At 43.8% G+C, this 26,818-nt stretch overlaps 1 protein-coding gene across 1 annotated transcript; it reads right to left on the bottom strand.

Annotated features, from left to right (window-relative positions):
* Window positions 1-173: 173 nt before the first annotated feature.
* LOC120028920 (proprotein convertase subtilisin/kexin type 7-like) lies at window positions 174-26,337 on the bottom strand. The gene is made up of 16 exons (XM_038974188.1): window positions 26,232-26,337; window positions 23,310-23,783; window positions 19,523-19,657; window positions 18,942-19,107; window positions 12,216-12,306; window positions 11,940-11,994; window positions 10,047-10,185; window positions 9,864-9,964; window positions 6,796-6,963; window positions 3,669-3,773; window positions 3,386-3,488; window positions 1,259-1,415; window positions 951-1,051; window positions 717-810; window positions 436-553; window positions 174-346 (listed from the first exon to the last, which is right to left on the bottom strand). The coding sequence occupies exons 2-16, from the start codon at window positions 23,721-23,723 to the stop codon at window positions 203-205; spliced, it is 2,091 nt and encodes a 696-aa protein (XP_038830116.1). The 5' UTR covers window positions 23,724-23,783; window positions 26,232-26,337; the 3' UTR covers window positions 174-202.
* Window positions 26,338-26,818: the final 481 nt, after the last annotated feature.

Below are 26,818 nucleotides of genomic sequence, written 5' to 3'. Positions count from 1 at the left end.
AATGGGTGGGCCAGTGAGATCACAGTTCCAGCCCACATAGTTCAGTCTCCAGTCCAGTTCAGTTTGCCCCACAGGGTTCACAGCAGGCCTAGACTGATGAATGGCGGGTGGGAGGTCGTAGAGGGAAGAGGACAGAGGTTTTCTCCAGTGTTATGTGGCAGCGTCTCCAGTGATGAGTCCAACACACACTGTTTTCTCCAGCTCAGAGCATCTCTAGCCCCCTGTGGGAGCCCCGCGTCCCCCTGTCCCACCAACACAGCCCTCTAAAGTCCAGGTTGGCCAGGGTCACCTCCAGGGTGTAGTACAGGGACCAGAAGAGAGCAAAGCAGCCCAGCAGTAGCAGAGACTACACAGAGACATGGTGATGGGAGAGGAAGTTACAAAATGAGGCATATATATTGTGTGTGTGTGTGTGTGTGTGTGTGTGTAACATACCTTGAGGCTGCTGGATGTGAACGGGCTGACCGTCTCAGGGGGGATGTCCATGCCTGCAGGACAGGGCAGGGAGAAACTGCTGTCCAGATACTGCCCCCCCATAGCCTCCTCCACCACACTGTCAATCAAAACACACAACCAATCAATGCTCACATCCACTAAGGGAGCACCAATGACAAAACATCCCTTCCCTTTAAAAATACAGGATCCAGAAACAAATAATATATGTTCTATTTATATAACCCAGGCTGCTGTTTTAACAGTGTTGTGTGTCTCCTGACCTCTGTCTCTCCTTGACCTCTTCGAAGGACAGAGAGGAGCCGTACAGAGTGAGCTTCCAGTGCTTCAGAGAGCCCAGGGGCAACGCAGGCTCTTCTAAAAGAAAGAAAGAGACAAAAGGACAAAGAGAGAAGGACAGAAGCACAGAGAGGGATGAATGAGCAGGAGAGAGCTCAGTGTAGATATGGTCTTGTAGTGGTCAGTGGCAGGCAAGTGAATGACAGACAGAGACTTACCCTTACTGTGGTCAGAGACTTGCAGCCTGTACTGGCCCTCGGCTCCCTCTCCCCAGCAGCGCACAGTGGAGAACGTCCAGTCTGAGTAACCCGAGGTATCCCTGGAGTAACACGCAACAGGACAGAGGCAAGGATGCCAAAACAATGGCTGTTATATGTTATGCAAAGTTTAAGAGTAAAACTAAAACAAGCGTGTACATATCCGTGTGTGTACATCTGTTATTACTGCACTGTTGTAGCTAGAAACAAGCATTTTGACCAATACACTTTGATTTGATTTATGTGCGTGCGTGCGTGCGCAAACTCACGTGTCCAGAGCACGGCGCGCCCCGATGAGCGAGGTCATTCCACTGGGGCAGAGCAGCACGATCTCCACGCTGCCACGACGAGTATGGACCAGCGTCAAGGTGACAGACACGTGCTCCAAGGTCTGCATCCCTGACTGCCTGAGGTCAGCTGCAGTGACTGGGGTGAGAGGAGCACAGAGATCCTAATACATGACTATATGTCCTTCTATAGGAATGGCAGAGTGAAGGGGGGAGCAGATGAGCCAATGAAAACTATAATAGTGAAGGGTCTGATGTGGACACGCGTGATTGACCTTTACTCTGGTAGCCCATAGGTCCAATCTTGTTTTCGCCTCTGTTCAATCTTGTTCCCCCCCAAAGCCTTCAACAGTTTCACTACACCATCCAAAGTGCAATGGCTCTCTTGCCTGATATTCTACAGCTAATTATTGTGAGGACTTCTGGTACTCACAAGTACAGTAAAACGTCCACCCACCCACCCCAGAGGAACACAGTATGTCTCAGTCCTAGAATATGCACAAAGAGCAGACAGTTGTAGTCCCTCACAGTGGAGTCACCCTCTTCCCTTTCTCTCTGGATTCCTGACCTGCAGCAGCAGCGTACTGTAATTCACTGGCATTTCCTCAGCCCCTGTTTGCTAATGGGCCTTAATGATCCACTACCATGTAGGGAAAAACACTTCCCGGGGCCAAGGAAGGAGATGAAGAGGGAGGGATATACAAAGGTGTGGAGGGAGAGAGACTGGTGGTGAAGGGGGGTAGAGTGTATAGGGGTAGAGCAGGATGTTGGGAGGGGGAAAAGGACTTCTTGGATTCCAGCCATCTTCTTCCAAACATACAGGACTGGACTCGTAAGAGTTCCTCAGAAACCCTCCCACACAGACAGTGACCTGTCATGAGAATCTCACTCGTGATTTTGGCTGCATCCCATTGAGACACACGTTACCATACATATTTGCATGACTTTTGATCAGAGCGCTATGAGCCCAGTAGGGCACAATAAGAAAAGAGTGCCATTTGGGACACACAGTTTGAAATGGCAGAGGTTTTAATCAACGCTGGCCTGGCATGCACCCCATACATTCCTCTCCTGACATTTAGAGCAAACATCTCAGACATTTGAAACCTTTTTGAACTTTTAATGACTATTTTTCTTTTCAGTAACAACACGTCCCTATCTTTCGGGAATCTAACGTTTGGGACTGAACATTGGAACTCTAGTCTTCCGTTTTCTCATGGGAAGGAACGAGTGCTCATACTAACCGCTGGACCTTAAGCTAACGGACCGGCCAAAACACATAGCAACAAGGACAACAAATAGCCTAGCGATAGAGTAGTTTAACATAACAACCTGCTTCATGTATCTTTGGGAATAACCAAAACTAGCTTACTTTTCAATGAATGGAAAAATGATTTCCATGTATAAATGCAAAGTCGATTTGCATCTCGAATTTCATTAATTCAAAACAGATGTTTCACTTGGACTAAAACATTTAACCTTTGTCAGCAACTCTTCCTCTGCTTTGTCCTTAGAAACCCTAGTCACGTGAGACTGCACACACACACACACACACACACACACACACACACACACACACACACACACACACACACACACACACACACACACACACACACACACACACACACACACACACACACAGCTGTGCTGTAGCAGTGAAACACACTGCTCCTGACCTCAGATCAGGCAACACACAGGCTGCATACGCTGGGCCAGGAGGCCACAGGGAGGCTAGAAAAGAGGGAAGAAGAGAGAGGGAGGGAGGAGGAAGGAAGGAATACAGATATCTCTGCTGTGATGTCACTGTGTGTGTCAGAGAGGGAGAGGAAGAGAGAGAGATACAGAGAAAGAGAGGGAAGGGGTGTTCTCTCCTCCATAGTTTAGTCAGTGTGCCCAGTGACAGAGAGACTCTGAAGAACATTGCCTAATAAGGGCAGACTGCTGATTGCCTGTTGGGAGGGTCTCTCTGGAGAGCACTGACAGAGAGAAGAGAAACAGCAAATACTCAGACTTGCATTTTACGAGACTCGCTTGGTTGATCACTCTTTCTCTCTCACACACACACACACACACACACACACACACACACACACAAACTCTACCAACCGTTCCAGGTTAGGTTGAGTTGCTCCGGATAGGCTGGGACAAGAGCCTCCTCCTTCAGCACTGGGCTCTGATAGGACACTAGGAATGGCACCATCTCCCACACCTGATTAATAAACACACACAAAAAACACACTTTCCACATGTATACCTTCAGTCTTTTTTAAATGAGCAGAATATTGACTTAGCTGAAATAAAATCCCAACCAATACTGTATCAGTAGTGTAGTTGGTTAAGCTTGACATTAGTGTGCTGCTGAGACATCAGGAAGTGAGTGAGGTGGTACCTTGGCAGCGTTGACCAGCCGCCAGGCGTTGAGCAGGCCGAAGCCGTGCTGGTGACTGTGGTGGAAGCCCGCTCCATTGATTTTCCAGTCCCCTTGCACATCATACTACAGAAACACACACACTCTCAATTAGGAACTGTATGTGCCTGCGTAGCAGTGATTAATGATACAGTACAACAAGGTGAGTCATACAGTGAGGTCCAAAAGTAATGGGACAGTGACAGTTTTTTTTTTAAATTTCTCTTTGTACTCCAGCACCATGAGGTTAAAGTGCAGACTGTTCATTTTAACAGCACTTTTTGGTACATAGAGGACCATTTTAGAGGACCAAAAGTATTGGGACAAATATCATACCCCCCAAAATTTCTAACCTCCCGTTATTGTAATGGTGAGAGGTTAGCATGTCTTGGGGTTATGATATTTGTGCCTCTGTAGCTTTCGCACTCGTCATTATCCACGATTCATTCAGGATTATCCGTAATCATGGTAGCATCCATATTAATGTAGAAGTATTCTTATTTACAATAAAAGTGACTCCAAAATGACACAATACATTATTTACCATTCATTTCTATTGGGCACAAAATAAACTGAAACAACCAAAGCAAACAGCAAATGCATCCTACAAGTTTGTAGAGTCACAAGCTTCATTACGTGCTATGAATATGCGACCAAATACTAAACTTTTGACTACTTTAATAAACATATACACTGAGTATACCAAACATTAGGAACACCTTCCTAATATTGAGTTGCACCCCCCCTATTCCCTGAGAACAGCCTCAATTCGTCGGAGCATGGCCTCTACAAGGTGTCGAAAGCGTTCCACATGGATGCCGGCCCATGTTGACTCCACAGTTGTGTGAAGTTGGCTGGATGTCCTTTGGGTGGTGGACCATTCTTGAGATACACAGGAAACTGTTGTGTGTGAAAAACCCAGCAGCGTCGCAGTTCTTGACACAAACCGGTGCGCCTGGCACCTACTACCATACCCCGTTCAAAGGCACTTAAATCTTTAGTCTTGCCCATTCACCCTCTGAATGGCACTCACACACACAATCCATGTCTCAATAGTCTCAAGGCTTAAAAATCCTTCTTTAACCCGTCTCCTCCCCTTCATCTACACTGATTGAAGTGGACTTAACAGGTGATATCAATAAGTGATTATAGCTTTCACCTGGATTCACCTGGTCAGTCTGTCATGGAAAGAGCAGGTGTTCTTAATGTTTTATACACTCAGTGTAAATTAATTTGTCCCTATAAAATGGGGGGACTATGTTGGAAAAGTACAGCAATTTCTAAATGGTTCACCTGATTTGGACGAAAATACCCTCAAATTAAAGCACTTTAACACAGTCATTGTATCATTCCAAATCCAAAGTGCTGGCGTACAGAGCCAAAACAACAAAAGTTGTGTCACTGTCCCAATACTTTTGGACCTCACTGTATGTCTGAAGTGTGCTTCAGAGGGCATGTAGGTGACGATGTCACGTTGTAGTCATGTACAGTACCAGTCAAAAGTTTGGACACACCTACTCATTCCAGGGTTTTTCTTTATTCTACAATATAGAAAATAGTCAAACTAATAGTGATGACATAAAAACTATGAAATAACACATATGGAATCATGTAGTAACCAAAATATTGTTAAACAATTTTAAAATAATTATATTTGACATTCTTCAAAGTAGCCACCCTTTGCCTTGATGACAGCTTTGCACACTCCTGGCATTCTCTCAACCAGCTTCATGAGGCAGTCACTTGGAATGCCTTTCAATTAACAGGTGTGCCTTGTTAAAAGTTCATTTGAGGAATTTCTTTCCTTCTTAATGCGTTTGAGCCATTCAGTTGTGTTGTGACAAGGTAGGGGTGGTATACAGAAAATAGCCCTATTTGGTAAAAGACCAAGTCCATATTATGGCAAGAACAGCTCAAATAAGCAAAGATAAATAACAGTCCATCATTACTTCAAGACATGAATGTCAGTCAATTTAGAACATTTCAAGAACTTTCTTCAAGTGCAGTCGCAAAAACCATCAAGCGCTATGATAAAACTGGCTCTCATGAGGACCGCCACAGACCCAGAGTTACCTCTGCTGCAAAGGATAAGTTGATTAGAGTTACCAGCCTCAGAAATTGCAGCCCAAATAAATGCTTCAGAGTTCAAGTAGCAGACACATCTCAACATCAACTGTTCAGAGACTGTGTGAATCAGGCCTTGATGGTCGAATTGTTGCAAAGAAACCACTACTAAAGGACACCAATAATAAGAAGAGACATGCTTGGGCCAAGAAACATGAGCAATGGACATTAGAGCGGTGGAAATCTGTCCTTTGGTCTGATGAGCCCAAATTTCAGATTTCTGGTTCCAACTGCTGTGTCTTTGTGAGATGCAGAGTAGGTGAACAGATGATCTCCGCATGTGTAGTTCCCACCGTGAAGCATGGAGATGGTGTGGGGGGCTTTGCTGGTGACAATGTCAGTGATTTATTTAGAATTCAAGGCACAATTAACCATCATGGCTACCACAGCATTCTGCAGCGATACGCCATCCCATATGATTTGCGCTTAGTGGGACTATCATTTGTTTTTCCAACAGGACAATGACCCAACACACCTCCAGGCTGTGTAAGGGCTATTTGGCCAAGAAGGAGAGTGATGGAGTGCTGCATCAGATGATCTGGCCTCCACAATCACCCAACCTCAACCCAATTGAGATGATTTGGGATGTTGGACCACAGAGTGAAGGAAAAGCAGCCGACAAGTGCTCAGCATATCTGGGAACTCCTGCAAGACTGTTGGAAAAGCATTCCAGGTGAAGCTGGTTGAGAGAACGCCAAGAGTGTGCAAAGCTGTCATCAAATATAAAATATAACTTGATTGAGACTTTTTTGGTTACTACATGATTCCATATGTGTTTTGATGTCTTCACTATTATTCTACAATGTAGAAAATAGTAAAAATAAAGAAAAACCCTTGAATGAATAGATGTGTCCAAACTTTTGACTGGTACTGTACATTGTACCTTTGTGGCTGTGTAGGTATTGATGTCACTCTGTTGTCATGTATATTGTACCTGTGTGGCTGTGTAGGTGATGATGTCACTCTGTTGTCATGTATATTGTACCTGTGTGGCTGTGTAGGTGATGATGTGCTGCACGTCTCTCCAGGTGAGACACGGCCGGACCTGCAGCATCAGAGCCACCATGCCAGCCGCCAGGGGTGCCGCCGCCGAGGTGCCCGTGTGTCCGTCAGTACAGCCCGTGCCCTGCTGCAGTGACCAGTCTGACGTCACCTACACAGTACACACAGAGAAGAGTCATAAACATGTATACGAATCTCACACGCTATTACAAACAGTCAGTGGTAAGGAGCTATGCGACGACAAGGGAGGAAGAGGGAAAAGCCAGAAAAGATGGAGAGTTGGAGGGGCTGAACGAGGAGAAAAAGTAGAGAGAAGTGCTAAAACAGACAGGAAGTGGTGAAAGAGGGAGAAAGATTGATAGGAATACAGGGACAGAGAGAAAAGGGCTGCTGATGGATTCACTGGTAAACATGATCTCTGACATGCTTCATACCTGCATACCAACATAGATCCCACAGCCCTTCCCAATTGAGAGAAATTACTATGGTTTTGTCCCATTTGACAGCCTATTCCCTATAGGACTTCAGTGGAAAATACCCTGGATAGTCCATGGGTTCAATATTTGACGTAAACAAAGAGAGAATAACGTACAAGCTCTGTGATGCGTGTAGAGTTTTGGGTTAGCGTATAGCGTGGATTGTTGCATATGTAGTAGCTTATGAGCATAACATGCATGACAGTGGTATATACTGAAGTGTGCAGCATTCAAATATGGTCCCAAATGGCGCCCTATTCCCTATATAGGTTTATATATGAACGCAGCTTCCACTGTATTGAAGCCATCGGACGCTGTATATCATAGCGCCTTGTGCTTTATTACGGGTGATGGGTTCCGTACACATCATTGCATTTTGTTTCAGAATGTGGGCTGGCTCTCCTTGAAGTCTCGTAGATCGATGCATTGCGCTTTTTTTTGTCTATAAAGCCCTCTTGCATAAACTTCTGCCATACCTTACCTCATTGTGAACCTATAGATGTACGGGCTACCGGACCCGGTGCTCAGGTATGGCGGACTCTGGAGATCCCTTCCAGCTCCACTGTGTTGGGCAGATCTGCTTTTAGGTTTATTTGCACCTTACATGTGGAATGATCTACAATACACTTTCAAAATCGGAGGAATTGGTGCCTCTAGGGCATTTCAGACAGTTGTTAGGGGATCTTTGTACTGGAAAATGTCCGTTTTTTTATGATTGTGTTTTGCTTTTCGTGTATTGTTGTGCATGATAATCTGTATTTTAATGTGTGTATATGAATGTGTAGTTTGATGTGTATTGTGGTGCTATACAGGACTCATCTGGAAAAGAGACCGTGGTCTCAGCGTCGACTCCCTGTCAAAATAATGGTTAAATAATATGAAATATATAATGCACTATAAAAGGAAATGGGGAGCCATTTGTGACGCAACCATGCAGTACAGATCCAGACCATGCAGACAGTGCTGTCTAAACAGCTCGTCTCCTAGAGGAGTAAGGGACCTCTCTGGAGCACTGGTCCCAGACACATAGCTAGGGGGTGTTTGATCCTAGGTGACGACAGGCCTGGTCGGACACAGAGAGGAGAAACAGTCTGACAGGAACACTACAGGCTCTCTGCTGTGGCGGGAAAGGGACGGAGGAAGAATCCACAGACATATGTCAACTAGAATGCCTGCTCTCATTTAAAGCAGCTGTCAAAGCCATGAAAGCACAGAGCGGAGGAGAGAGCTCAGACTTCAGCACTGCTCAACATCAAATGGGACCCGTGTGTTGGGAATGTAATGAGGGAAATGGTGCATAGCAGTGGTGGCAGTGCAGCATAGCACATGGTAGCTAGAAGTGGTTGTGCTGGTGGGTGGATACAGTGGCGGTATCCCAAACGCCACCCTGTTCCGTGTATAGTGCACTACTGATCAAAAGCAGTGCTCTATATAGGGAATAGTGTGCCATGTGGGATACAAACAGTATGTGCAGAGCACTTGTGCGACAGGGTAGAAAAACCACTTGGCCTGTGTATTTGGCTTTTCAGGAAGTCCCGGATGCCGGTTGAGGGTTTTGGCACAGGGCTTACATCACCCGGCCAAACCATGTCACCCAGGAGATGGCAACAAACAGCAGCAAACAGAGAGCTTTGCCTTACAGCTCTCCTCTCTAGCTTCCCATCTCCTTTGCCCTCGCTCAAAACACACCATCATTGAACACAAAATGCATCATACCGGCTGTATTTCTGTATTTTGAAAGTTAAGCAATCTTGAAAACTTGATTGCGGACATGCAAAACATTCTGGGACTATATCAACAATGGACTAATGAAACAAACACCAAAATATATTTTTTGGGGTGGTTTTCCTTTAACTCGCTAGCCATCAATGTGTCCTCTCTACCTCACTCAAAGATGTCTGATTGGCACAGTACAGTATCATCTGTCATCATCCGACTGTCCAACTTTCTCAATCTATGTCTTAAGGGCCTAGGCACAACAAGTCTTTGTAAGGGGGATTCCATTGGTACCGTGGTGCAGTTCACTGCAGGTGAGAATGCAGGACCAAACACAGGAAAAGCACCAGAGGTGCGCAGTATTATTGTCTGTTTGACAGAGCATTTGATGAAATGCACGCAGTATAACTTGGTATCTCTGAGACATTCTGTAAGTAGCAGCACATTTATGAGCACATCCGATGCATGTTAGGGGAGAGGGGGGCTGGGATATAGGCTATGGAAAATTGCCTATTCACGTCAGAGTTAGAGTGGCTATTGCGCTGTTTACCCCTGCATGTTGTTGGAAAACCAAAGCGAAAGCAATATGAAGTTTGGTACACACAAGTTATGCTTCTTGATAATCATAGATAGAAAAATGCTTGCATTAAATCCCCGATAAACCATGGAATTGCATGAACACGTGGTAGTTTAGGCATTTTAGTTTGTTTGACATTTGGCAATGTGAACCCAAACGGACCAAATGGAGAAAAAAAATACAATGTAACAAATAACCGAACTTGGATTCAAACTATAGCTCAGAACCATGTGTGAAAACTCCCTCGAAATGGTGTGTGTGTTACTAGCAGTACAGACTCACAATACTACGCAGCGTTCTGCCCCCACTGCTGAAGGTGACAGCCAGCATGGAGGCACACTCCTCAGCATAGAAGGGCATCTTCCCTTCCTCATTTACTGCTCCTACAAGAGACACACACACACACGGTTAGAAACATTCAACACACAGACACAGAGACAGACAACATTGCTCCTATTCACTGACCAATGGTAACAGTGTAGATTGAGTTAGCATAGCCATCGTAGTTGCAGTTGTCCTCGTACTGGCCCCCGTTGCCACTGGCGACGACAAAGATACTGCCAAAGCCCCGTCTGCCAGCAATCACTCCGTGCTGCAGCGCCGCCTACAGGCCAAACAAGGAAACATTTGCTTCAGTTAGTCACGCCTAGTAACTTCTTGCAGACTAATACAGCCAACCAGAGTACATAGCAGCAATCACAGGCCTAGTCATACCTGAATATTCAATATTGAGTATACAAAACATTTTCCATGACATATACTGACCAGGTGAATCCAGGTGAAAGCTATGATCCCTTATTGAGGTCACCTGTTAAATCCACTTCAAATCAGTGTAGATAAAGGGGAGGAGACGGGTTAAAGAAGGATTTGAAAGCCGTGAGGCATGGATTGTGTATGTGTGCCATTCAGGGGTGAAGGGGAAAGACAAAAGATGTAAGTGCCTTTGAACGGGGTATGGTAGTAGGTGCCAGGCGCACCGTTTTGTGTCAAGAACTGCAACGCAGCTGGGTTTTTCATGCCCAACAAATTCCCATGTGTATCAAGAATGGTCCACCACCCAAAAGATATCCAGCCAACTTGACACAACTGTGGGAAGCATTGGAGTCAACGTGGGCCAGCATCCCTGTTGAACGCTTGACACATTGTAGGGTCCATGGAAGGTGTTTCTAATGTTTGGTATAGTCAGCGTATGTCATTATAATCCTATCCTGTGTGTATACCGCCATTCTTAGGCTTGTGAAAAGCTGGAAGCCGCAGCTAGCACAAATTTCTATTAGACCATGAGGACTGGCTGAGGGGATTTGGTGGTTCTGATTCATTTCCACAGTGCCTGCCAACGCCATTCAGGGAGTGAGGCACACCTAGGAAACGAACATGACCAGAAAAAGCCAGACACTTTGTCTCAAGTCAGAGTGTGTGTGTATATGTGCATGTACGTGTGTAAGGGATGTGTTTTCTTTTTTTTTTTGTCTCATAAGACACTCACACAAACCGTGCCCTTTAGAGAGCAACAGTATACTGCCCTCTGCTGGTACCGAAGAGTGGTGCAGAAATGCATTTCTATAAGGAGACTAGGGCTGCGTTTCAAACTCATCAAAGACACACCCTCCTCCACTTACCCTCGCCGTCACCATCTTGGACGTCAGTCCAAACAAGGGAAGTTCGCAAAGTAAGCCCCTCAGCCCTCATTTTTGATCGCGTTTGCGAGTGTACAATTATGTTCACTTCAGGGCCTGAAACGCCCCATAATTCAATTCGCGATGAATGTAAATCCACTAAGACTTAATAACTCAACGTCAATATGGAGAAGTCAACATACAAGTGTAAGTAAAAACAAATGTAAATAAGTTAGAAATTGTGCTACTAATGCACATGACGGCACAAACACGTCTCGCAAAAGTAATGTTTTTGTTTGGTTAGCTTTTGGAAATTGTAGAAATAAAACATTTTCCTTCTTCAGAAGTTCCAGCTAGGCAGGCTAACGTTAGTTAGGTCATTAATTTGCTAGCTATCATACAGTAGACATATATTAAGAATTATATAGTTAATATAAGTAGACATGCAATCATAATTGACTGTAGCGCATATAAACACCCACAAGCTACCGGTGGATGAAAAAAAACAATCATCGCGGGATGAACGAGTGACAAATTTCTGGGCAAGGGTGGTCCATTTAAAAATCATTCCTTCCTCCCTCGCACCTTGACCTGCAAGTGTAAACTCGTCAGATGTCATCAGAAGTGTCCACTTAATTTGAGGGCTGAGGGTGTGTCTTAAGTGTTTGGAATGCAGCCTAGGACTGGCAAAACGTGTTAGAAATGGGTTGTGTGTAGTAACGTATGTTGTATCCACGCTAACCTTGCCCAAGGGGTGTGGTCCATCGACAGTGCGGCCATCATCGTCAGGACCCCAACTGAGGAGGAAAGGGAAGAGAGCATAGTTGATTCAGACACATTTTTCCTACAGCCATTAAAGAGCAGCGGAGGAAAAATCTAGAGAGAGGCATTTTTTTTATAACCACGCTTAGAGCTGTGGTTGGCTGTATATTCCGGTTAATATTTTGCTTTATGCTGAGATTACAAGCAAACCAAGCATGTTCAGAGTCCTGTGAGGCTGAGCTGCTCGCTGTTGTACCTGCAGCTGTAGACGTCGTTGATCTGGTAGTGCTTGTTGAAAGCCACCGCCTCCATACTGTCTGTGAGCGGACCATCCAGGACTCTGATACCTGAACAGACAAAACATGACGTGAAGAAAGGACTTCAAAACATACGAATCTGATAGCAACAAACTACACCAAACTAGGGCCATGACAGTTTGCTCAGCACCTAACCAGACCAGGGTTGTATTCACTAGGGTTGATTTAAGCATTTCTCAGTATTTGGTATTCAGCCGTACCTTATGCAGGTGCGCAGCGAGCTCTTTGGGAGTGGCTCCTTTACACGCACTGAATACAATTAATTAAACTGATGAAAACCCTCCCACTTGCTGGCCAACAGATTTCCTCATGGAATTTTTATACTATGGGGTTTTCAGCACATTTATCTAAAGCCATCCCTTTAAATACGGTGTACCTTTAATTAGAATTTTTTTCGACAGACAATATAATATACCCGTATAGAGAACGGGTTCAGAATATTAGGGATCAATAAAATAAAGACATTTATATATATGCTTATTTGTCTCCGTTTCAGCAACAAATTTGTAGATTTTAAAACACTCTGATCTTGTAGATAATTTAGGGTTATGAAAGTATTTATGAATCATTAAAAATAGGTTTGGAGAGCCTTTACGCACAAAATATATTGAAAATATTGGAAGGTGAGAAAAGTGTACAATAGGGGTTGAACAATAGCTCTAGAAATCTACCCTACTAATAATGGAACTGTATGACAACGATCCAGTTGTCGTGAACCGTGCACCAGGCTCACACTGATAAGTGTGGTATGAGTTCCATAAATGATTCAAATAGGCCAGGATTTCCCAAACTCAGTCCTCGGGACCCCAAGGGGTGCAACGTTTTGATTTTTGCCCTAGCACTACACAGCTGATTCAAATAATCAAATAATCATCAAGCGTTGATCATTTGAGTCAGCTGTGTAGTGTTAAGGCAAAAAACTAAACGTGCACCCCTTGATGTCCGGTGAACCGAGTTTGGGAAACCCTGAAATAGACTACCATGTCCCAAACTATTGCACAGCGTTAGCCTAAAATGTTCCACTATTGCTAGCAATCCTCAGGAACAACTACACAGACATGACAGAGGAAAGAAAGGTAAGCAGAACGGAATGACGCAAAATGTAGACCACAAATTGAAGGAAACTAACACTAAAAAGTTAGTTATAAATGTATGTGGGAATTACTGACAGTGGCTACCGATAGTGGCTAATATTTAGAATGATACAAAAAAAAATGTAATGGAAAAAAGCCTGGACATATAATTAAAACATTCTAGAGGGCATAAATAAACTCAGTAGGTTTGATGCTACAGAGGGCAAATAGCTTGGGTGTATAGGACATCCGTTAATCAAAATGTATTGTCACAGCGATTTATAGCCTACATCACAGTGCAAAAGAGGCCGAAATACATGTCACGTTGATATTATTTTCAGTTTGCTTCCATGACTGGTTTCACATTCGTCTCTAGCGATCATAAGGAAAACTAAGCTAAAATCAAATACAATTTTATTGGTCACATACACATATTTAGCAGATGGTATTGCGGGTGTAGCGAAATGCTTGCTAAACAATTGCCATTTGTAATTAAAATCCCCTTTTCCAAACGAATACTCATTTAACTAAAGTTGATGTCGGAAGTTTACATATACCTTAGCCAAATACATTAAACTCAGTTTCACAATTCCTGACATTTAATCCTTGTAAAAATTCCCTGTCTTAGGTCAGTTAGGATCACCACTATTTTAAGAATGTGAAATGTCAGAATAATAGTTGAGAGAATGATTCATTTCAGCTTTCATTTCTTTCATCACATTCCCAGTGGGTCAGAAGTTTACATACACTCAATTAGTATTTGGTAGCATTGCCTTTAAAATTGTTTAACTTGGGTCAAACGTTTTGGGTAGCCTTCCACAAGCTTCCCACAATAAGTTGGGTGAATTTTGGCCCATTCCTCCTGACAGAGCTGGTGTAACTGAGTCAGGTTTGTAGGACTCCTTGCTCTCACACCCTTTTTCAGTTCTGCCCACAAATGTTCTATAGGATTGAGGTCAGGGCTTTGTGATGGCCACTCCAATACCTTGACTTTGTTGTCCTTAAGCCTTAAACTAATTTGCAACCAAGCTTTAACTTCCTGATGTCTTGAGGTGTTGCTTCAATATATCCACAATTTTCTTTCCTCATGATGCCATGCAAATTTCTTTTGAGCTTCTAGTCATGAAATCTATGCAGCCTACTCAATCACTTTTTATAGCTACTGTTTACAGGCCTCCTGGGCCATATACAGCGTTCCTCACTGAGTTCCCTGAATTCCTATCGGACCTTGTAGTCATAGCAGATAATATTCAAATTTTTGGTGATTTTAATATTCACATGGAAAAGTCCACAGACCCACTCCAAAAGGCTTTCGGAGCCATCATCGACTCAGTGGGTTTTGTCCAACATGTCTCTGGACCTACTCACTGCCACAGTCATACTCTGGACCTAGTTTTGTCACATGGAATAAATGTTGTAGATCTTAATGTTTTTCCTCATAATCCTGGACTATCGGACCACCATTTTATTACGTTTGCAATCGCAACAAATAATCTGCTCAGACCCCAACCAAGGAGCAGCAAAAGTCGTGCTCTAAATTCTCAGACAACACAAAGATTCCTTGATGCGCTTCCAGACTCCCTCTGCCTACGCAAGGACGTCAGAGGACAAAAATCAGTTACCCACCTAACTGAGGAACTCAATTTAACCTTGCGCAATACCCTAGATGCAGTTGCACCCCTAAAAACTAAAAACATTTGTCATAAGAAACTAGCTCCCTGGTATACAGAAAATACCCGAGCTCTGAAGCAAGCTTCCAGAAAATTGGAACGGAAATGGCGCCACACCAAACTGGAAGTCTTCCGACTAGCTTGGAAAGACAGTACCGTGCAGTATCGAAGAGCCCTCACTGCTGCTCGATCATCCTATTTTTCCAACTTAATTGAGGAAAATAAGAACAATCTGAAATTTGTTTTTGATACTGTCGCAAAGCTAACTAAAAAACAGCATTCCCCAAGTGAGGATGGCTTTCACTTCAGCAGTAATAAATTCATGAACTTCTTTGAGGAAAAGATCATGATCATTAGAAAGCAAATTACGGACTCCTCTTTAAATCTGCGTATTCCTCCAAAGCTCAGCTGTCCTGAGTCTGCACAACTCTGCCAGGACCTAGGATCAAGAGAGACACTCAAGTGTTTTAGTACTATATCTCTTGACACAATGATGAAAATAATCATGGCCTCTAAACCTTCAAGCTGCATACTGGACCCTATTCCAACTAAACTACTGAAAGAGCTGCTTCCTGTGCTTGGCCCTCCTATGTTGAACATAATAAACGGCTCTCTATCCACCGGATGTGTACCAAACTCACTAAAAGTGGCAGTAATAAAGCCTCTCTTGAAAAAGCCAAACCTTGACCCAGAAAATATAAAAAACTATCGGCCTATATTGAATCTTCCATTCCTCTCAACATTTTTAGAAATGTGAATGGTCTGTGAATGGTTTGTCCTCTGACAAATCAACTGTACATTTCGGTGTTCCTCAAGGTTCCGTTTTAGGACCACTATTGTTTTCACTATATATTTTACCTCTTGGGGATGTCATTCGAAAACATAATGTTAACTTTCACTGCTATGCGGATGACACACAGCTGTACATTTCAATGAAACATGGTGAAGCCCCAAAATTGCCCTCACTAGAAGCCTGTGTTTCAGACATAAGGAAGTGGATGGCTGAAAACGTTCTACTTTTAAACTCGGACAAAACAGAGATGCTTGTTCTAGGTCCCAAGAAACAAAGAGATCTTCTGTTGAATCTGACAATTAATCTTGATGGTTGTTAAGTCGTCTCAAATAAAACTGTGAAGGACCTCAGCGTTACTCTGGACCCTGATCTCTCTTTTGACGAACATATCAAGACTGTTTCAAGGACAGCTTTGTTTCATCTAAGTAACATTGCAAAAATCAGAAACTTTCAGTCCAAAAATGATGCAGAAACATTTCTCCATGATTTTATTACTTCTAGGTTAGACTACTGCAATGCTCTACTTTCCGGCTACCTGGATAAAGCACAAACTAAACTTCAGTTAGTGCTAAATACGGCTGCTAGAATCCTGACTAGAACCAAAAAAAAAAATCATATTACTCCAGTGCTAGCCTCCCTACACTGGCTTCCTGTTAAGGCAAGGGCTGATTTCAAGGTTTTACTGCTAACCTACAAAGCATTACATGGGCTTGCTCCTACCTATCTTTCCGATATGGTTCTGCCGTACATACCTACACGTACACTACGGTCTAAAGACGCAGGCCTCCTAATTGTCCCTAGAAGACTCATCTCTTCAGTGGGTCATATGATTGAGTGTAGTCTGGCCCAGGAGTGTGAAGGTGAACGGAAAGGCTCTGGAGCAACGAACCGCCCTTGCTGTCTCTGCCTGGCCGGTTCCCCTCTCTCCACTGGGATTCTCTGCCTCTAACCCTATTACAGGGGCTGAGTCACTGGCTTACTGGTGCTCTTTCATGCCGTCCCTAGGAGGGGTGCGTCACTTGAGTGGGTTGAGTCACTGACGTGATCTTCCTGTCTGGGTTGGCGCCCCCCCTTGGGTTGTGCCGTGGCGGAGATCTTTGTGGGCTATACTCGGCCTTGTCTCAGGATGGTAAGTTGGTGGTTGAAGATATCTCTCTAGTGGTGTGGGGGCTGTGCTTTGGCAAAGTGGGTGGGGTTATATCCTTCCTGTTTGGCCCTGTCCGGGAGTATCATCGGATGGGGCCACAGTGTCTCCTGACCCCCCCTGTCTCAGCCTCCAGTATTTATGCTGCAGTAGTTTATGTGTCGGGGGGCTAGGGTCAGTTTGTTATATCTGGAGTACTTCTCCTGTCTTATCCGGTGTCCTGTGTGAATTTAAGTATGCTCTCTCTAATTCTCTCCTTCTCTCTTTCTTTCTCTCTCTCGGAGGACCTGACACCTAGGACCATGCCTCAGGACTACCTGGCATGATGACTCCTTGCTGTCCCCAGTCCACCTGGCCGTGCTGCTGCTCCAGTTTCAACTGTTCTGCCTGCGGCTATGGAACCCTGACCTGTTCACCAGATGTGCTACCTGTCCCAGACCTGCTGTTTTCAACTCTCTAGAGACCGCAGGAGTGGTAGAGATACTCTTAATGATCGGCTATGAAAAGCCAACTGACATTTACTCCTGAGGTGCTGACTTGCTGCACCCTCGACAACTCCTGTGATTATTATTATTTGACCATGCTGGTCATTTATGAACATTTGAACATCTTGGCAATGTTCTGTTATAATCTCCACCCGGCACAGCCAGAAGAGGACTGGCCACCCCTCATAGCCTGGTTCCTCTCTAGGTTTCTTCCTAGGTTTTGGCCTTTCTAGGGAGTTTTTCCTAGCCACCGTGCTTCTACACCTGCATTGCTTGCTGTTTGGGGTTTTAGGCTGTGTTTCTGTACAGCACTTTGAGATATCAGCTGATGTACGAAGGGCTATATAAATACATTTGATTTGATTTGATCTAGTTTGTGAAGTGCACCAGTCCCTCCTGCAGCAAAGCACCCCCACAACATGATGCTGCCACCCCGCGCTTCACGGTTGGGATGGTGTTCTTCGGCTTGCAAGCCTCCCCCTTGTTCCTCCAAACATAACGATGGTCATTATGGCCAAACAGTTCTATTTTCGTTTCACCAGACCAGAGGACATTTCTTCTAAAGTACAACCTTTGTCCCCATGTGCAGTTGCAAACCGTAGTCTGGCTTTTTTATGGCGGTTTTGGGGCAGTGGCTTCTTCCTTGCTGAGCGGCCTTTCAGATTATGTCGATATAGGACTCGTTTTACTGTGGATACAGATACTTTTGTACCCGTTTCTTCCAGCATCTTCACAAGGTCCTTTGCTGTTGTTCTGGGATTGATTTGCACTTTTCGCACCAAAGTACGTTCATCTCTAGGAGAGAACGCGTCTCCTTCCTGAGCGGTATGACGGCTGCGTTGTCCCATGGTGTTTATACTTGCGTACTATTGTTTGTACAGATGAACGTGGTACCTTCAGGCGTTTGGAAATTGCTCCCAAGGATGAACCAGACTTGTGAAGGTCTACAAAAAAAAAATCTGAGGTCTTTGCTGATTTCTTTTGATTTTCCAATGATGTCAAGCAAAGAGGCACCGAGTTTGAAGGTAGGCCTTGAAATACATCCACAGGTACACCGTCAATTAGCCTATCAGAAGCCTCTAAAGCCATGACATTATTTTCTGGAAGTTTCCAAGCTGTTTAAAGGCATAGTCAACTTAGTGTATGTAAACTTCTGATCCACTGGAATTGTGATACAGTGAATGATAAGTGAAATAATCTGTCTGTAAACAATTGTTGGAAAAATTACTTGTGTCATGCACAAAGTAGATGTCCTAACCGACTTGCCAAAACTATAGTTTGTTAACAAGAAATTTGTGGAGTGGTTGAAAAACGAGTTTTAATGACTCCAACCTAAGTGTATGTAAACTTCCGACTTCAACTGTAGCCCTTATCAATTATACATTACCATGCATGGAGAATGGTGTCATTACTATTGGAAATAGATGTTTTTCTACTTGGAACCGACAGGTGCTCGACATTAGTCATGGTATAACCATGCTTTCCAAACACACAATGTACCTGCCACTTTACTGCCATAGGCCACGCCCACAGCGCAGAAGCTGTTGTTGGAGACAGCGGCGATCTCCCCGGCGCAGCGCGTGCCGTGATGGTTGTCACTGCGGGCGTCCGGGTGGGGCATGGGGTCCGGGTCATTGGAGTTCAAGTCATAACTGCCCTCTGGACTCTAAAGGGACAGAACAAAGCACGAGAACATTTGTATTTGTCAAGAATAAAGCATGTGAGAATATGAATTTGGAAAAGAACATACTACATGAAGACATCAGCAAAAAGATTTAAAAAGAAACAAAGTCACTAATTATGCTCCCAAAAATGTTATGGCACACTGTGCCTTCTTCGGTGCACTGAACCCTAACCCTGAAGAAGTGTGCCGGAACGTTGGTTGCGATACCCATAAAATATTTGGGAGCATAATTAGAGTCTGTGACCTACTTTCTTTTTATAGTTTACTCTCCGTAAATCAGAACCTCTACAAAAGACTTTGGGGTGTGCGTCAGCTTACCCATTTTAATGGGTAATGGGTAAATGGGTAAAAAGCTTCAAAAGGAAATAGGCCTAGATGTGGCCAGGATGAAACTCACATAGTTTGGCTGAATGTCCTGGAGGGTGTGCTGAACCCCATCGTCCACAACCACCACTGTCACCCCTGTCCCTGTGATGTTGTGCTCCCATACACCAGTCACATTGATGTCCATGCCCACCCTGACATCGTTGTGCTGCGGGTGGGTGGAGAGGAGGAGAAGAGCAGGGAAGTGACAAAGGTTACAGAGTTGAAGATATTGTTTGCAAATGAGGAATGAAAATAAACGTGTCATATAACCGACAGTTTAAAAAGTACTGTGCATTCTTACAGATCTGAATATTCTATAGGCTATAAGTGTGCAGTAAGTAGATCTGAATATTATATAGGCTATAAGTGTGCAGTAAGTAGATTTGAATATTCTATAAGTGTGTAGTAAGTAGATTTGAATATTCTATAGGCTATATGTGTGCAGTAAGTAGATTTGAATATTCTATAAGTGTGTAGTAAGTAGAGGTCGACCGATTAATCGGGGCCGATTTCAAGTTTTCATAACAATCGGAAATCGGTATTTTTGGGCGCCGTTTTTTAATTAAAAAAAATTAAAAAAATACCTTTATTTAATCTTTATTTAACTAGGCAAGTCAGTTAAGAACACATTCTTATTTTCAATGACGGCAGGAGGCAGAACGACAGATTTTTAACCTTGTCAGCTCGGGGGGTCCAATCTTGCAACCTTACAGTTAACTAGTCCAATGCTCTAACACCTGATTACATTGCACTCCACGAGGAGCCTGCCTGTTAGCGAATGCAGTAAGCTAAGGTAAGTTGCTAGCTAGCATTAAACTTATCTTATAAAAAACAATCAATCAATGACTGTCATTGCTCCAATGTGTACTTAACCATAAACATCAATGCCTTTCTTAAAATCAATACACAAGTATATATTTTTAAACCTGCATATTTAGCTAAAAGAAATCCAGGTTAGCAGGCAATATTAACCAGGTGAAATTGTGTCATTTCTCTTGCGTTCATTGCACGCAGTCAGGGTATACGCAACGGTTTGGGCCGCCTGGCTCTTTGCGAACTAATTTGCCAGAATTTTACGTAATTATGACAACATTGAAGGTTGTGCAATGTAACAGGAATATTTAGACTCATGGATGCCACCCGTTAGATAAAATACGGAACGGAATAAACGTTTTGTTTTCGAGGTGATAGTTTCCGGATTAGTCAAAGGTATATGGTTTAGAGAGAAATAGTCGACACATTATAATTCCTGTAATAACTTGCGGCTGAATTTGAAAGGGGTTCCTTCGTTATTTTACCGTTCATGTCTTCCATAGAGAATGTCTTGATCTACTTCAAATAAGGTCTGTGTTTGGTGCAGGCTTAAACCGCCTCGACGTTTTGATACCCGTGTAAATCTCACTAGGATAAGGTAACGTTTGTCAACATATTTTCATAAATCCACTCTACAATTTTTTTTATCTTCGCTTATATTTAGCCAATATTGATCAGAGTTACCTTGTCCTATGGATATCTACACAGTTATAAAATTGGCACGGTGATGTAAGCCTACACGAAACACAGACCTTATTTTAAGTGAATCTAAAAATATCCTATGGAATAAATGAAGGAACCGCTTTTCAGATTTTGCTAGAAGGTGTCATGGGAATTATGACTCGCACTTTGGTTGTCAATTCTTACCATGCCCATTATTAAAATAGGATTTCCTGCATATAGAAAGTTTTTGTTTTCAACATTCATCACAGGTAACTTAAACTCTATTTTTATTTAAACAGTTGAGAGTATTTGTCTCCTAAGTAGACTCTTCAGTATCATTGTCACTTCAGAGCTGTGAGCGTGTGTGTGTATGTATGTATTATATTAAGGTAAAATAAAAGTGTTCATTGTTTATTCAGTATTGTTGCAATTGTCATTTTTACAAAAATGTGTGTGTGTGTGAATGATATATACACTGCTCAAAAAAATAAAGGGAACACTAAAATAACACATCCTAGATCTGAATGAATGAAATATTCTTATTAAATACTTTTTTCTTTACATAGTTGAATGTGCTGACAACAAAATCACACAAAAATTATCAATGGAAATCAAATTTATCAACCCATTTGGAGTCACACTCAAAATTAAAGTGGAAAACCACACTACAGGCTGATCCAACTTTGATGTAATGTCCTTAAAACAAGTCAAAATGAGGCTCAGTAGTGTGTGTGGCCTCCACGTGCCTGTATGACCTCCCTACAACGCCTGGGCATGCTCCTGATGAGGTGGCGGATGGTCTCCTGAGGGATCTTCTCCCAGACCTGGACTAAAGCATCCGCCAACTCCTGGACAGTCTGTGGTGCAACGTGGCGTTGGTGGATGGAGCGAGACATGATGTCCCAGATGTGCTCAATTGGATTCAGGTCTGGGGAACGGGCGGGCTAGTCCATAGCATCAATGCCTTCCTCTTGCAGGAACTGCTGACACACTCCAGCCACATGAGGTCTAGCATTGTCTTGCATTAGGAGGAACCCAGGGCCAACCGCACCAGCATATGGTCTCACAAGGGGTCTGAGGATCTCATATCGGTACCTAATGGCAGTCAGGCTACCTCTGGCGAGCACATGGAGGGCTGTGCGGCCCCCCAAAGAAATACCACCCCACACCATGACTGACCCACCGCCAAACCGGTCATGCTGGAGGATGTTGCAGGCAGCAGAACGTTCTCCGCGGCGTCTCCAGACTCTGTCACATGTGCGTGTGAACCTGCTTTCATCTGTGAAGAGCACAGGGCGCCAGTGGCGAATTTGCCAATCTTGGTGTTCTCTGGCAAATGCCAAACGCCCTGCATGGTGTTGGGCTGTAAGCACAACCCCCCACCTGTGGACGTCGGGCCCTCATACCACCCTCATGGAGTCTGTTTCTGACCGTTTGAGCAGACACATGCACATTTGTGGCCTGCTGGAGGTCATTTTGCAGGGCTCTGGCAGTGCTCCTCCTTGCACAAAGGCGGAGGTAGCGGTCCTGCTGCTGGGTTGTTGCCCTCCTACGGCCTCCTCCACGTCTCCTGAATGTACTGGCCTGTCTCCTGGTAGCGCCTCCATGCTCTGGACACTACGCTGACAGACACAGCAAACCTTCTTGCCACAGCTCGCATTGATGTGCCATCCTGGATGAGCTGCACTACCTGAGCCACTTGTGTGGGTTGTAGACTCCGTCTCATGCTACCACTAGAGTGAAAGCACCGCCAGCATTCAAAAGTGACCAAAACCTCAGCCAGGAAGCATAGGAACTGAGAAGTGGTCTGTGGTCACCACCTGCAGAACCACTCCTTTATTGGGGGTGTCTTGCTAATTGCCTATAATTTCCACCTGTTGTCTATTCCATTTGCACAACAGCATGTGAAATTTATTGTCAATCAGTGTTGCTTCCTAAGTGGACAGTTTGATTTCACAGAAGTGTGATTGACTTGGAGTTACATTGTGTTGTTTAAGTGTTCCCTTTATTTTTTTGAGCAGTGTATATATTATTATTATTATATATTTTTTTTAATATAAAATCGGCCGATTAATCAGTATCGGCTTTTTTTGTCCTCCAATAATCGGTATCGGTATTGAAAAATCATAATCGGTCGACCTCTAGTAGTAAGAAGATTTTAATATTCAATAGGCTGTGTGCAGTAAGTAATTTTTAATATTCTATAGGCTATATGTGTGCAGTAAGTAGATTTGAATATTCTATAGACTATAGGTGTGCAGTAAGTAGATCTGAATATTGCTTAGCTATGAAACAGTTCTGAAGAAAAATAAAGAAGAAGACAGATTAGGCCTAATTCTCACCAGGTGCCACTGTAATGGGTATCTGGGGTCATTGAAGGCTATTGCCCTCTTGGAGCGGCTGAGGACCTGCTCCTGGGAGTGCCAGAGCACATGAGGGTGGGCTGCCAGCACGTCCCCCGGCCTGCCCTCCTCCTCAGGCCCGGCACAGAGCAGGTAGTGGCCCTCCAGCTGCCCTATCTGGCCCCTGTTCTCCAGGCCAGCCTGCTCAGCCACCCTGCTGGCCAGCTCGTGAAGGGTGGAGCCTTCAGCCTCCAGCAGCTCTGAGTCTGTGTGCAGCCGGACGGCCCAGGACTGGCCCGGCCCACAGGAGGGAGGAGGAGCCGGGGGAGGGGCAGACGTGTGGAAGGTATGAACAGTCAGGCGGAGCATAGGGGTCAGGCCCAGGAGGAGCAGGAACAAGGGGGGTGACCCCATGGCAACACAGGCACGTGCTCAACGCAAGTTCTGCTCCGCCTCCACATTAGGACCTGCAGCCTGAGGAGACAGGGTGGTGAGGAGGAGTAGAGAAAGTAGCTGGACACACAGAAGAGGGAGAGATGGCTCCACTGCAGTGTGGCATTCAAAAGGCAGTAGCGAGATTTCACAACAACAGACCAGTTCTCATATTCAACAGCCCTCAAAGTAATGCACTGGTACACACCCTCCATTGGCACACTGTTCATATCAGAACTCCAGCCAATCACGGCACCAGGCCTATATAACATTGTGCTGTTACTGACACTGGAGAAGCGGACGGTACGTGTTTTACCATATTCATGTGACACTATGATCCTGCTAATGATAGGCTAGTCTAACCACAGAATACAAGGACAACTCCATGTAGCATATGAATCAACTCAAGTTCTACAAAATGCCAAAGCCATTGTGACCAATGCATATTTTGCCGAGTATTGACATGCCCCTTTTCTCTGTTAGGAAAGAATAGGACTATAACCCGACTAAGAGAACCATGCGTGTTATTCATATTACAGCGCACACAGACTTGTCATGACACGAATTCACACAAATTGTGTTGTTTCTGACAGTGTGGACAGAGGCCACTTGAACCCACATTTTGTGAAGCTTGTAAATTAAGATAGGAGAATCTAGCGAAAAGCAGAATAAGCTAGACTACATCAACAAAGGGAAAGACTCAGATTGTCATTTATGGGTGGTTCGACCAGTTCAACATGTTATTCCGAGGACATCAACACTAGGGCAGGGATAGCCCATGCATAACTACCTTTGGTGCTTATTTGTTAAAGTGTTGTCACTGAAAAATACTGTGCTAAAACCGCTTAAAAACAGCGTAAAGTAAGTGTATATTTTGCATTTGTGAAATGATTGTGTTATTAAAGGGCTTTATGTTTCAAGAACCGTACCGCAATTGAGAATCGATTCACTTTTAGATGGGAGCATTTGGCAGTTTTGGCTGCCAGAGCCAATTTGCCTCCAAACAGAACACGTAAGGTCCTTGGACTATTAGGCTCTTTTAGTCCAGGGTTTCCCCAACCCTCGCTTCCTCCCCCCTATACGTTTTACATTTTTGTTTTAACCATAGATTATAGATGTACAGACAATATACATGTATCTCCACCCTAACAATGGGCGTTGTTGTCCACAAAGCAGCATAGCAGGGTGTCTAGCTCCCGCCTATCCTTTCTTTGGATTGAAGGATCACATTACTGTAGTCCTATTTTTTACCATTCGATGAGGGTTGTTGACATTAACCGCCTGAATTCAATGGAGAGTGGCTATGCTACTAGTCTCATTCCATGAATATGCATAGCCATTTTAAGACAACTTGCCGGGATGTCACATGTCCTACTTATCAGTACACGCTTAACTCCAGCATTACAAAACCTCTGATTAAAAATAAACCTCATGTAGCAAATAAGCCATACATTTTATTTGTTGACCATATTCAACACTCATTGACCTCCATACAAAAACACCACTTGCTGGTGGGAGACAGATTTTCCGTAGAGTTGTGCCTCTCTTTCGTCTTTGATTTAACTCTAAAGTGCCACACCTGATTCAATTAGTCAACTAATCATCACGGCTTTGACTAATTGAATCTGGTGTGCCAATGTAGGGTTAAAACTAAAATGTGAAACATCTGTGTGGGCCAAGGAGAGGGTTGGGAAACCCTGCTTTTGTCCATTATTGTGCTAGGACAGGCTTTCCCAAACTTTTCCCCTGGGTGCACATTTTGGTTTTTTCCCGAGCACTACACAGCTGATTCAAATAACCAACTCATCATCAAGCTTTGATTATTTGAATCAGCTGTGTAGTGTTAGGGCAAAAACCAAAACATGTATCCAGGGCGGGCCGAGTTTAATAACACTGTCCCTGCGCAGGGTTTCCCAATCAGTACAGTAGTCGGGGAAAACGTAGTATGGATATCAATGTTGATAGATTCAGAAATTAACAAAGACATGTTTGTTAGCTACGTTAACTATGTGAAGTTGTGTGTTAGGCCTACTTCTACTAAACTAACCCCCAACTTCAGATGTAATTAACTTGACATATCTAACGTTTGTTAGCTAACGTTAGATGCATTAATATAAAACCCCACTCTTGTTTCGGGCGTGTAAGTTGGCTCGCTGTACAGTAATGTAAGCTAGCTAACTACCAACGTTATAGGAGCTAGTTAGTTACAGCAGTTTGGAAGGTAATTTTATAACACGACTGCGACAAACGAAATAGCGAAACACATTGCTAACTATATATTTTTATTCGACAGCTAGATATGTAAATAGCCAGAACTTCTTAGTTCATCTGATAGCTTGCTAATTAGCTACGCTCGCTATAAACGGACAGTATGGCTGACAAACAGCAAGCCAGCTAACGACGTGAAATAGCCATTGTCAGCTAGTCCTCAACACGCAAGCAAATACTATAGTCACATGGCTAAATGTCATACTGATTTATGTATTTTACCTTTTCGTCGACGTCTTTATTCTGCCGTTTATTTGTGGACTACAATTTCATCTACGATAGTTGAGACTGTAGTTTCCGTAATGTCGTCACTTCCGTAACAACTTATTTTTAATTTTTATTATCCACTTGGATGAGTTAAACCGTCATTACACTCCTTGCCAAACATTTTTGGCATATGACAGGGAGTGGAATGTTTGTTAGCCTGAGTACCAGTCTGTTAATCTAAGGGAGACCCAGGTAGACTAACAGGTGAGGTGAAATATAATACAAGTTTACAGATCTCTCACAGCAATATTTTGACTTTTAAATGAATGATACACTGATTATACTAAACGTTAGGAACCACCTTCCTAATATTGAGTTGCACCCCCCCTCCCCTTTTGCCCTCAGAACAGGCTCATTTTGTCAGGGTATGGAATTAATTAAAAATATATAAATGGACTCTACAAGGTGTCAAAAGTGTTCTACGGGGATGCTGACCCATGTTGTCTCCAATGCTTCTCACAGTTGTGTCAAGTTGGCTGGATGTCCTTTGGGTGGTGGACCATTCTTGATAGACTCAGGAAACTTTTGAGGTTCCGTTCAAA

This window comes from Salvelinus namaycush, chromosome 34 (assembly GCF_016432855.1).
Source record: "Salvelinus namaycush isolate Seneca chromosome 34, SaNama_1.0, whole genome shotgun sequence".
NCBI classification, from domain to species: Eukaryota; Metazoa; Chordata; class Actinopteri; order Salmoniformes; family Salmonidae; genus Salvelinus; species Salvelinus namaycush.
The sequence above is the reverse complement of the archived record's forward strand: the minus strand, read 5'-3'. Positions and strand labels throughout refer to the sequence as shown.